Consider the following 11,928-nt stretch of genomic DNA (forward strand, 5'->3'; position numbering starts at 1 on the left):
AAACTATGAAACTATGAAACTAATTAACTTCGTGAGAGTAAAGTAAATGTAAGAGCAAGACAAATGCTTTGTATCCTTACTGCTCATCATTTGCAGCTGCTTTAATTTTGGAAAATCAAGAATTGCAGCAACGAATTAGACCACAGCGGGTTGAATTTTACTCCATAAACTTCAACAATACTTTGCACTGGCAGCCTGGGAGAGTTGGAAAAGGTGAAGATATTACCTACTTTGTACAATACAAAGTGTAAGTACAGTGGACTGCTCCCACTTGCTTTGTTTCTAAATCTCATCCTCTGTTCCACAAAGTCTGCTTGTTCTCATGTGACAAGTATGTATTTTTTTTCTGTTCAAGGAATAGCTATTCTCAGCTGTCTCAGAAGTGGTGACAATTACTCCTTTATATACAATACCAGCAGAAAGTAGATAGTTTTGAGCCTGACAAGGGGAACTACAGTGTACCTCCTGCAGTGAACCAGCACCCTCACTGCTGCTCCAAGGGAATGCATACATTATGTCATGAACATATATTTTCAAAAGTGGGAAGAAGAATTGTTTGGTTGTTTTTTGGGGGGGAGGGAGTGGGTAGGTGTTTGAATGCCACAGTCTCTGGATACCGCATTTGAGAAACCTTAAAGACATTGACTTTCAGATGCGACAAGCTTCTGCTCTTTGGCACATCCACTTGGGTTTCCCAAATTACAGCAATACTGTATATCACTAGTCACATTTGAAAACTTAAGCCACAATATCTGCTAATAGGAAGTGAGATTTTATCTGCTAACTGGAATTGCAGGACAGTTTAAATAGGCAAAATATTAAATTACTACTATGAAATGCATCCAGTTAACCAAAACTAATGCACATTATTTTAAAAGGGGAAAAAAGTCATGGATTCTTCAATGACAAGAGGTCAGAACCCTAGTTCTGAATTTCCTGAAAAAGCAGTTGAGACATCAATCACCTACGAAATAGATTTTTAATGTAAGCAATTTGAAGATGAAATTGTCTTTGTTCATGGAAGATCTGGTAGTGGGTACAGCACATGAGTTATCTGGAGAAATATAGTGTACAAATCCACACAATCATATACTAGTGCCTAAAAAGAATGACACTTTCTCCCCCTCTCCCTCTGCAGATATGGGCAAAGCTCATGGAAAAACAAAGAAGAATGCTGGCAGATTCACAAAAGTTTGTGTGACTTAACTTATGAAACATCTGATGTAAGAGAACCGTACTACAGCAGAGTAAAATCTGTTTCAGCTGGAGTCCATTCCAACTGGACCGTCAGCTGCAGGTTTACTCCCTGGAGGGAAAGTAAGTTTGACTGTGTACATCTTTTCTATACAGCAATATGGTGTGTCATCTTCAAGTAATTTCCAGTTTTTTTCCCATAGCTTGTCATCTTGAACAACTTCTTATGACTTATAGCCTAAGTTTTGTTATATTTCAAGCTGTTTGGTTGCATTAACATTTCTATTTTGACTATTTATTTGTACCCAACAAAATGGGTTGTCTGAAGCTGAAACTGTAGCTTGTGACCATTATGGTTTACTGTTCCCATATTATGATGAGCACAAAAGACTGGCTACAAAATTACAGGTGTTAGTGAGATGGACTTAGGTAAATGCCACTGCTTGTTGTCTTTACACTTTATTTGAAATGTAAACAGTTTACATGCTTTGTCAAATGTAGTCTCTTCATTGTCTGTGAATATCTGAATGTGTGAATTGAACTGTATATGAATTCCATGCGAAGATGAGAAAAAACGTTCCTTTCTCCCTAGAATGAACTCTTGTGAAACTTCACCATGACAATTAGCTGTCAGTGACTGATCTTGTGCTTATGGAAATGGTCTTTTGAAGTTCAGTCTACATCCTTAACCCAGAGACCAAGCTTTATATAACCATTGGCAGCTTGAACCTAATCACCCTGCAGCAAGCTTCTAGCAGAGCATGCTGAAACAGAAATATTCGAGGTATAATTGGAGAGAGAGAATCCCTGAACTGCTCAATACTATGGCTGTTGGTGAAATGGGGGAGAGCGATTCAGTCACCTTTTAATGAGCAAGAATCTCCATGCAGTTTTATCTTGAATTATTTACATTATAGAACAACAGTGTTCCCCATCAAATGGTGGGCAGAGGATATCTGCTACACCCCAGAATAGGCAAGATGAGAGTCTATAGAGTAATCAGAACCAAGTACAAGGGCAATAACTTCTGTTATCCAGTAATAAGTCATCATCCAGACATCAGGAATCTAACAAAAGGTTACCATGTGCCTGGGTTTTCCTGGGCACGCCCTCTTTTTGGGTCCTTTGATTTCTGTCTGGGCAGTTTCTTTTAAATATGAACCAAACGTCCAGGATTCTTCAGCCACTTGCCCCCCCCCCCCCCCGATCTTTGCATCAGGGGGCCCCAAAACTATATCTTCCAGGGGGCCAGCCCTGGATGGTGTATTGGAAGGTACCTACTGGTGCTCGGGAAAGCTGTCTGGGCACTGGGGTTGTGGCAGGATGTGGGGGAAGGCACCTGCCCCCCAGCAGGGGAAGGAGGTGGGGGTGGACTTTTGAGGGAAGAGGGGAGCTCTGTGGCCGGACTGGCAGCACTGGGGTCAATACCCATGCTCGCAGGTGTGGGACAACCAGGAGACATGGACTGGGGGGGCATGGCCAGGCTGCCTGGCACTGCACAGGAACCCCATCCCAGGGCAGGGGGTGCCACAGGCCTCCCCTCCTCTTCCCTGTAGCCTGTCCCATGACCAGACCCATTCTGCCACTGCCCACATGAATGGGAGTCACCATGCTCTGGCCTGGTTGAGATGGGGGCAGCTGGGGGGCCCCTCCAGCAGGCTGGGGGTTGCAGCAGGCTGTAGGTCAGGAGTGAGGGGCACCATCAGGTCTGGAGGGGCTGTGACTAGGGAGTGAGGGTCACCAGGAGGCTGGGGCCATGGGCCGGGAATGCAGGGCACTGGCAGTACCAGAGGATGGCAGATCAGGAATGAGGGGTACCAGCGGGGGCCTGGGGAGCAGGAAGGGGTCTGCAGGTCAGGAGCAAGGGGCAACAAAAGAGACAGAGGACTGCAGTTTGGGAGTGAGGAGCATCGGCAGGGCCAGGAGAGTTGGGAGTGAGGTGTCCCTCTGACAGGTATCCTCTTTTTTGAAACTGGAAATATGGTAACCCTCCCTAGCATTTAGGGGGAGGCAGGCAGGGCAGAATATCTCCTTAGAGACTGACTGGTTCAGAGCAATGTAAGCTTCTCTAGGTAGCAGCAATCAGATTATGAAGTAGGCTGTCACCTTGAAAAGTCTATGCCTCCCTGACCTACCGTAGTTAGTTGCTAAGTTGGTACCCTGCCTTGCCCCTTGCCTGACTTTATACTTGCATGTTAACTTCCTCTCTTTAAGCATCATTTAGAAACAGAGCATCAGTAACCACAGATATCATTCATTTAGGTATCATGAATCAGTCGTTCTCAAGTAAATTGTCCCACTGTGCTTCAGTACTCACTTAGTTACTTCTATGTAATTAGAAAACCAGCACTTATTTCCCTTTTAAAAAAATATCAAATCTCTCCCCATTATAACTCAATAAGATAGAGCTGGACCCTGTGTTCTCATCATCATTTAAAACCATTGCAAGGACCTGGACAAAGGATGGGAAAATCTAGGGAACTTGGTGTTGGGGGGAGGTTCCTATGTGAGATACGAAAAAGAGGAGAGAAGATCAAGGATAGCAAGCTACCTAGAAAGCTCCTTCTGATAATTAATACCTGTGTCTGCCATGTAGAGGTTCAGTGTTTTTTTCTGAGCCTACTGTTTGCTGTCCTCTAGACAGGAAAGCATACAAAGCTCAGTACATACATGGTCATGACCACCATACTTTTACTGCATAATTAATTCTGCACTGACTTTCTGTAATGTTTCCTTCCAAATGATGGAATGGGTTTGTGTGCATAGTACAGGTGTAGTATTTTGCAAAATGAATATACAACTACTATTTAGAAGCTAGTAAAACTTTTGTGTGTTTGTATGTAGTTTCTTCCTTTACTAATACATAATTTGGTTTGTTGTTTCCCCTGCATGTTGTCCCCAAAGAAGTTATAGCATGCTTCCTTAACTTGAGATCAGAATGAGTAAGACTTAATCATGATCAATAGATTTTTTTTTAGGGCACTGAGTTTTATTTTTGTTTTGTTGGATTTTTTTTTTTAACCACTTGCCTGAGGCTGAAGCTAGCTGGATATCAAAGCATGAAATACTAATTAGTTTTAATAAAGACATATGCATAGGTCAAAAGAATAATGCTTATTAACTGAGGTCTCTGCAGGGCTTTGGATCTGGACGTTCATTCAGGGTACTTGCAGCGTTCCAAGCATCTAGCACTTGCTAGCATACCAAAGGGGCCATGACTTTCAATTATCTGTTCTTCTGCCTTATCATCCATGTCAGTTCCAGACTTACTACAGCCACCTGTTAGCTCAATAGTGGCCACCACAAACTGTTATTCTATATATGGTGACATTCCATGATAAATTCTGTCCACCTCTTTGTAATATGGATAGATGGTTCAGCTGCTACCAGAGACCTTGACTTGGTCCTTGAATTTTCTGAAAGGATCTCAGATCCTTGCTTTTGATCTAGCACATCAATTGTGGCCCTGCTCAGACATTCCAGTAGCAATGGCCTAAAAATAAATGCTCATTATGCCAAGTCTCATTTTAAGGGCTTTTAAAACCTTCACCTCTCTCCAGAGCACAATGAGACCCTGAACTTCTGCACAGCTCCCAAAAGGTGTACAAAATATGGCACATCATTATAATGCAGTAGTATTAGCCGCAATATTAGCTATGTGCTGACTCAGAATTGTGCAGTCACAAGTGGACTAATCCTTGCTGCATGCCAGCATACAAAGAAAACGTTCCATCACCATGACCTCAAAGCAGAAGACGGCATAAATGTAAAAAGACCAGGATGCAAAGCAATATCAGATGGAGTTGGAAAACTGCTGTCATAACTCCAGGGTATGATCCCAGAAGCCTCAGGCTCTCCTCTCAACATTCCCGATGTGTGTCCTTGAGTACAGGCAAGACCTTCTTCCCGAACAGACTCCTCTGCTAGACAAAATCCCAGTATGGGATTCAGTACCCTGAATGGATCTTGGTTGGAGGCGGCCCTGCCAGCTATGTAGTAGTTGCCCCAAAATTCAAAAGAAGAAATCAAATACAGCAAAAGCTCTGTTATCTGGCATGAGTGAGGAATGGGGTGCGTTGGTAATCTAAAAATGCCGGTTACCTAAGGTGGGGTTTTTCATCTGGATGCAGAGCAGGGGCGGGGAGGAAGCCCGGTGGGGTCGGGAGGTGGTAGCAGCCTCACACAAAAATTAACTTAGTTGATGGATTTAAAGTTTTTAATTATGGTGTCCTGAGAGTATCACTAAGCAAATTATAATAATAAATTTTGCATTGTTTCTTCAGCAATAATAGGACCCCCATCAGTGACTGTGACTCCTAGAAATGGGTCCATAATGCTCAAGCTCAAGGCTCCAAGTTCACCTTATAAAAGGAAAAAAGGAAGCAAGATATCTATGGCACAGTTTTACCACTTACTATATCAAGTGTTTCTAATTAACAACTTGCCAAATGAAGTAAGTGCATGTTCATTCATACTCTACCTTTTAAAAATGTAAATAGGGAAGACTGCATACCCTTCTGCTTCACAGTTGAAATAACTCACTGATTTACTCATGCATAAATTAATCTAGAGGCTTAAAAATATCTGCTTTTAGAAATCATGATCTTATCATTATTTTGTAAACCATCTTGTATCACTCCCTTTGCACGGGACATTAGTCTTTCCTTACATTATAGTTTAATAAGCCCTTGAGCCAGATCTTTTTAGGTGCCATAAAATAATAAATAACTTTATTTAATATTGTTGCTGAGTTCATGCTATTTTCTGAGCTCACTCATCTCCCATTTAAATATCTTACACAATTCTGCTGTGCTTAAATCATGGCTATATTTACTTAAGTGTCCTAACCAACATGTTTTGGGGTTTGTTTTCTCCCTTGCATGCAGAAACACAAAATGCTGGTCTATGAAGGAACAGACAAAGTTTTTAAAATAGAAAACTTGAAACCTGGTGTCAGCTACTGCATAGTAGCTAAAATCTTCGTAGCAGTACTGGACCGCAGCAGTGCGTATAGCAGTAAGGAATGTGCAGTGCCACTCTGACATGGTAGGTAATCCAAAATGAAACATCCCAGAAGCTAAGAGGCTCCTGCCCATGACTACTTCAATGCAATGTATTTGTCGGTAGAGTCATTAAGAACTGCAACCATATTCGAGCACAGATAATATATCTAGAACGTTCATACAGCACTCTCAAAACCATGATTTCATAGTTGGTTAAGAAAGCCAAAGCAGAAAAATAAACGTGGTTGATATGGTATGTTTTGATTACTTGGTTGTTGTCATGGTGCTTAGATAACTGCAGGAAAGGTTACAGGAAAGCCCCTGATATGAATTGATAAAGAATGCTGCTTATTTCCCCTTCTATATTTAAAGATATACACAATATTTTTCCCCTGCCACTGGCAGATTTGAAGCAGTAATTAACCACAAGAAATGGATAGACCTGGAAAGCTGTTACTGTAAAGGTCTGGCACAAGAAAGGGCTATATTTGTCCATGGGTGTAGCTGAGCTGGCAAAAGCAGTTAATATGCCTTGGCACATCTACTGAATTTTTCATACATTATTCATGCATGTTACATTTCCAAGCCATGAGCTTTACAAGCATAAATCACCTAATTCCAAGCATGAATGCAAAAAAACAAAACAAAACCCATAAAATAACCCATCTTCTTAAATGGCCTTGCTTACTGTTGAATTCCCATGCCTCTCACAACTTTAGCTTTAAACATTTTCTTATTAATATCAGTTTTATGGTTCTTAGATACAGAATGGTTAAGAGCCTGAATCAAAACCTACTGAACTTGCCAGAAAATTCCCAATACCAGTATTTTTTTTTTGATTTGTGTTTTATGGCTAGGAACAGAAGTTACACATAAACCAGTTTAAGTAATCAGAAACTGATTTAAACCTGTAACAGAACATAAGTTCAGTGCACATAAACCAGTTTCAAAATAGCCAGAACTGGTTTGAGATGAACCTGGTTGAATGTAGTATCAGACTTAACTGATTTGGGTCAAACTGGTTTAAGCAACTTCTGTTCCAGACTCCTTCTTGGTTTAAGTTAAACCGGAGTCCTCACTAGCATCCCAGCATGCTTTTCAGCCCTAGGCTGGGCTGTGCTGTCTGCTCTAGAGAACAGGGCTGGGCCCTCCCCTCTGCAGCCTACCCTAAGCAGGGGTGGGGGTGTGGCCAGACAGAACCTGGCATGGCCCCCTTGGGCAAAAGGAGCAGGGAGCGGGTTTATTCCCCTCCCTCCAACCTGGCCAAGGTGTAGCAGCTCCTGTCAGGCATTCCCCACTTTGCTGCACTTTGCTGCAGTGGGATGGGGATGTGTAGCCAGTTTCTCCCCCATCCTGTGGCCCCCCCTCCCCCTACACACACACACAGCCTGACACAAATGGGGAGAGGGAGGGGGATTTAATCTTCATGTCAGGCATTTTCCTCCCCTCTTCCCCACTCCAGCAGCAGGGGTGGGAGTGTAGCCAGAGCTGGCTGGCATGGCCCCGCCATCTGCCTGCCTTGCCCATGGCTAGGGCTGAGGCTGTGGGGCTGAGCTGGGCCAACCTGCGGGTGCTGCTGAGGGTGGATGCAGAGGGGCCAGCCCAGGCTGAGCCGCAGAAGCTGGGCTTTTCCCAGCAGGCTGTGGCTCAGGCTGGAGCTATGGGGGCTGCACAGTCAGATTGCTCCCAGCTCCCTGTGCCCAGGCTGGACAGGGCTATCATGGAGCTGCAGCTGGCTGGGAAGGAGCCAGCTTTGGCAGGGCCCTTCCCAGCTGGCTGCAGCTCTCACAGCTGGGTCCAGCAGCATGGGCGGAAGCTGGATGGGCAGTGGGCTGCCTGGGCAGGCTCAGAGGCACCAGGGGCCCTGAGCCTGGCAGCCGCTCATCACAGCCACCACTGCACCCCCTGTCCTGTGCAGCACCTGGTGGCTGCAGCTGCTTCACAAGCTGCTTGCTGGCTGGGGCTGGTGGTGCTGTTCTGCCTTCCTTGCCTCCAGCTGCTACTGCTGCTGCTGCTGCCACTGCCCCTGCCCCTGCCCCTGCTGTGCTGCTCTGGATAGGTGGGCAGGAAGCTTGAGCCCAGCAAGCTTGTCTGGGAGCTAGAGCCAGAGCTGCATGTGCTAGGCAGAAGCCACTGGCATCAAGCTTCCATCTGCCCTGTGCAGCACTGAATGATACGGCGGGAGCAGGAACCACAGTGGGAGGTGAGGGGAGTAGAACAGCTCTGCCCAGCGCAGCCAGCGTACAGCTTTCCCCCCAATGGCTCCTCCTTCTTCCACTCCAGCCAGTATCACACCACTTCAGGCAGCGGATAGGGGTGGGAGGAAGAAGATGAGGAAGCTTCAGCCCAGTGGCTTCTGCCCAGCACATGGAGATCTAGCTCTAGCTCTCAGCTGCCTTTCACCTACCCCACCTGGCATGATGAGCAGCCCCTGCAGGCAGGTGAAGCAGGTGGAAGGCGGCTGAGAGCCCCCCACACCACCACCACCACTCAAAGCAGGAGCAGGAGCGGGAGGAGGAGTTGTGGCTGGCGGCAGCAGGGGAGGGGAAGCTGCACACTGGCTGGGCCCAGAAGAGCTGTTCTGCTCCCCTCACCTCCATCTGCAGTTCCTGCTCCTGCTGTTTTGCGCAGCGCAGCGCTGCTCTGGGCGGGTGGAAGCTTGAGCCCGGCAACTTCTACCCAGCACATGAAGCTTTCACTCCAGCTTCTGGACACCTTCTGCCTACCTGCAGGGGCTGTTCATTACGCCAGGTGGGTGGGTGGAGTGAGTGTAAGGCATCGGGAGCTGGAGCTGCAGCTCTTTCTGCTGGGCAGAAGCCACTGGGCTCAAGCTTTCCATTTGCCCATCCACAGTGGCATGGCAGGGGCAGGGGCAGAGGTGACAGCGGCAGCTGTAGGCAGAGGAGGTAGAACAGCCCCACTGGCCGCAGCCATCACACAGCCTGTGGTGTGGCTTCTGCTGCCGGGTGCTGCACAGGACAGGGGGTGTGGCAGTGGCTGCCGGGTTCCAGGCCCATCACCAGCTTGAGCAACCCACTGTCCTGCCAGCTGCCACCCATGCCACCAGACCTGGCTGTCACAGAGTCAGCTGGGCTGGGAAGGGCACTGCCTGGGCTAGCCCCACCGGGCCTTTCCACGACAGCCCCACCCTGCCTGGGCACAGGGAGCCAAGAGCAATCTGGCCATGCAGCTCAGATCCAATGGCTCCAGCCCTAGCCACAGCCTGCTGGAAGTGCCCAGCCCCCACAGTCCCTCTGTGTCCACCCTCAGCAGTGTCCACAGGCCAGCCCAGCTCAGCCCTGCAGCCGCAGCCCTGGGTGGATGGCAGGGCCAGGCCAGACAGCTCTGGCCAGGCTCCACACTACATGAGCAGCAAGCAGGGGAGAAAGCCCCCAGCTGGGGTCCCTGTGCCCATGCCTGAGGGGGGAAGACAGGGAGTTTAATTCCCTCTGCCACACTTTGCCTGAGGTGCTGCCTGAGTCAAAGTGGGGGGGCCTGGGGGACAAGCTGGTAAGGGCAGGGCACCCCGGCTGGGGTCCCTGCAGGCCAGGGTCGGGGTTTAAACCCCTCCCCAATCATACCTGGCCACCTGCTGAGAGCCTGGCCGCACACCCCAGGTCAGCTTCTCTCCAGCCTTGCGGCTGCTGCGAAAGGTTAGATTAACCTGCAAAGTTTGAACCAGTTCAGGCTTGGACTTTTTGAATGTCTATCCCTAGCCTTATGACTCATCCAGTCTCCCCAAAGAAGCCTACCAGGAAATGTCTGCCTTCCGTTTGGTGCCCTAACTAAAAACCAATCCATCCTCTGTTTTACTGTACAATGTATAACGTGGTATCCTGTCACGAAATTCTGTTATTGCCAATTAGCTAAAGAGGATGTGGTACTGGAAAAAAAATGGTTTCATTGATGCGGAACTGCCTCTGTACCCAAAATGGAGCAGATGTTCAGTTTTGCAGCATTATCATACTTCAGGTTTTTTATTTAAAATCAGTGGGTGTCCTTAAACCAAAAGGAATGCTTGATATGGGTTGCCACTGTATCTTAGCAAGTTTTGCTTCCAGTGACTCTTTCCTTTTTCTTTCCTGTAGCACATAAAACAGTGGAAAATGACTTGTCTTACCAGATGTAGCTGTAAAGTAGAAACTTATATTCGTGGACATTTGCTTGTACACTCCTCTAAAGTAACTAATGGAAGTTGAGTCACCAAATCAGCATACCATGAAGCACAAGAAACAAAAGTTGGCATATTGTAACTTAAAATGACATATGTTGTTATTGTCCAAGGTAGAATTAATTTCATTGGAAACATTTTTACATTGCAATTAACATTTATAAAGTTCGTTCATTTGAAAATATGAAAGTAGGATTTTTTTTTTATTTGAGCCCTGGATTTTGAAAATAAAAAGTTCGAAATCTATTATTTCCCAGAAAGGCATAACACGACATGACACGCTGACAAGAAAATGTGTTCTGGGGACTTAGTCAATGATAACCTGCCAAAGTACAGGTTTTTGTTAGCCAACATTAGCCTAGAGATAAGCCAGTATCTGATTCATTATCCACAAAGCTTGCCTTCTCTCATTCTATATTGGTCCTCATTCTCAACAGGGGCGGATTTCCAGAATTAAATCTTACTCACTTGCCTTTGGACTTTGTGTTTGTGGGTCACAGAAGATAAGGGTGGGGAGTGAGGGGCAGATCATCCTTGCTGTAACTCTAATCAGACAAATCAGTGGTGGCTCACTATACTTCGTTCCTTATAAAGAAAAAAAGGATGTGGAATGGGAATGTAAGTGTTGAATATAACCCATTTATTTACTTCAAATCTTGCTAGGCTTTTTGCTTCTTTTTAAACCTTAGTGATTCTCAGTCCTGGTGTCCCAAGGTGTAGAGGAAGGCACTCGATAAAGAGATAAGTGTAGGCTCAGTCTTATACCTACTTGCCTATCTCCCACCCATATTGCCCAGCCCTTCTGCAATGAAGTAAGCACTGTATATGTATAAATTCATTTTTTGAAATTGGGTGCCACTCACTTCACCGAAGTTAAGGTACAAAAGTCCAAAAAGAGAACCACTGCCGTAGGTTATCATGAATATACATAAAATTTCCTCTCAAGAATTTAACAGATGTTGTAAGTAATTTGTATATTACCTTTATCAAGTACAAACAGGTATTCTAAACCTTCTATTCACTATTTGTTATTGCAGCAACATCTAGGCATCCATATCCTAGATCAGGACCATATAGTATCAGGTACCATATCCACAAAAAACAAAAGGTGACCCTGCCCCACAATCTAGGTATAAGATTAGAGGCAACACATGGAGGAAGATACATACAGGCCTGGTCTACCCACCTGCATATGAACAACCATCAAATGGTTTATAGGTATCAGGGCAAAGGAGTTCTAGTGAATCATTTGAAGGAAGACAGCAAAGTGGGAGTATATGGGACACTTCTTCCCAAGAGAGAGGGGCAACAAGGTGTCTATCTGGAAATGTAGTAAGTGGGTGAGAATTGGCAATGCAGACTGATCAGAGTCGATGCAGACTGATCAGAAGCAGGAGCTGACATCTCAACAAGAGAAGTTATATTTAGAGTAGGGGAAAGCCTCAGAGAGACTAGAAGATGAAGGAATGTTGATTATTTGATGTGATTCAAAAGGGAGATTGGATATCGAGGGGTCTCCCTGCACTAGAGGTAAAAAAAAATAATGTGGAAACCCTCCCA

At 45.7% G+C, this 11,928-nt stretch overlaps 1 protein-coding gene across 1 annotated transcript in view; it reads left to right on the plus strand.

The window, feature by feature from the left end:
• IL22RA2 (interleukin 22 receptor subunit alpha 2) overlaps window positions 1-6,345 on the plus strand; it is an 8,069-nt gene extending 1,724 nt beyond the window's left edge. Inside the window, exons 2-5 of the mRNA XM_019548799.1 lie at window positions 97-247; window positions 1,139-1,317; window positions 5,478-5,647; window positions 6,081-6,345. Coding sequence (XP_019404344.1) covers window positions 97-247; window positions 1,139-1,317; window positions 5,478-5,647; window positions 6,081-6,236 — 656 coding nt within the window. The 3' untranslated portion in view covers window positions 6,237-6,345. The remainder of the gene's footprint in view (window positions 1-96; window positions 248-1,138; window positions 1,318-5,477; window positions 5,648-6,080) is intronic.
• The last annotated feature ends 5,583 nt before the right edge of the window (window positions 6,346-11,928 follow it).

Source organism: Crocodylus porosus, unplaced genomic scaffold (assembly GCF_001723895.1).
Source record: "Crocodylus porosus isolate Cpor-Errol unplaced genomic scaffold, CroPor_comp1, whole genome shotgun sequence".
Taxonomy (NCBI): Eukaryota; Metazoa; Chordata; order Crocodylia; family Crocodylidae; genus Crocodylus; species Crocodylus porosus.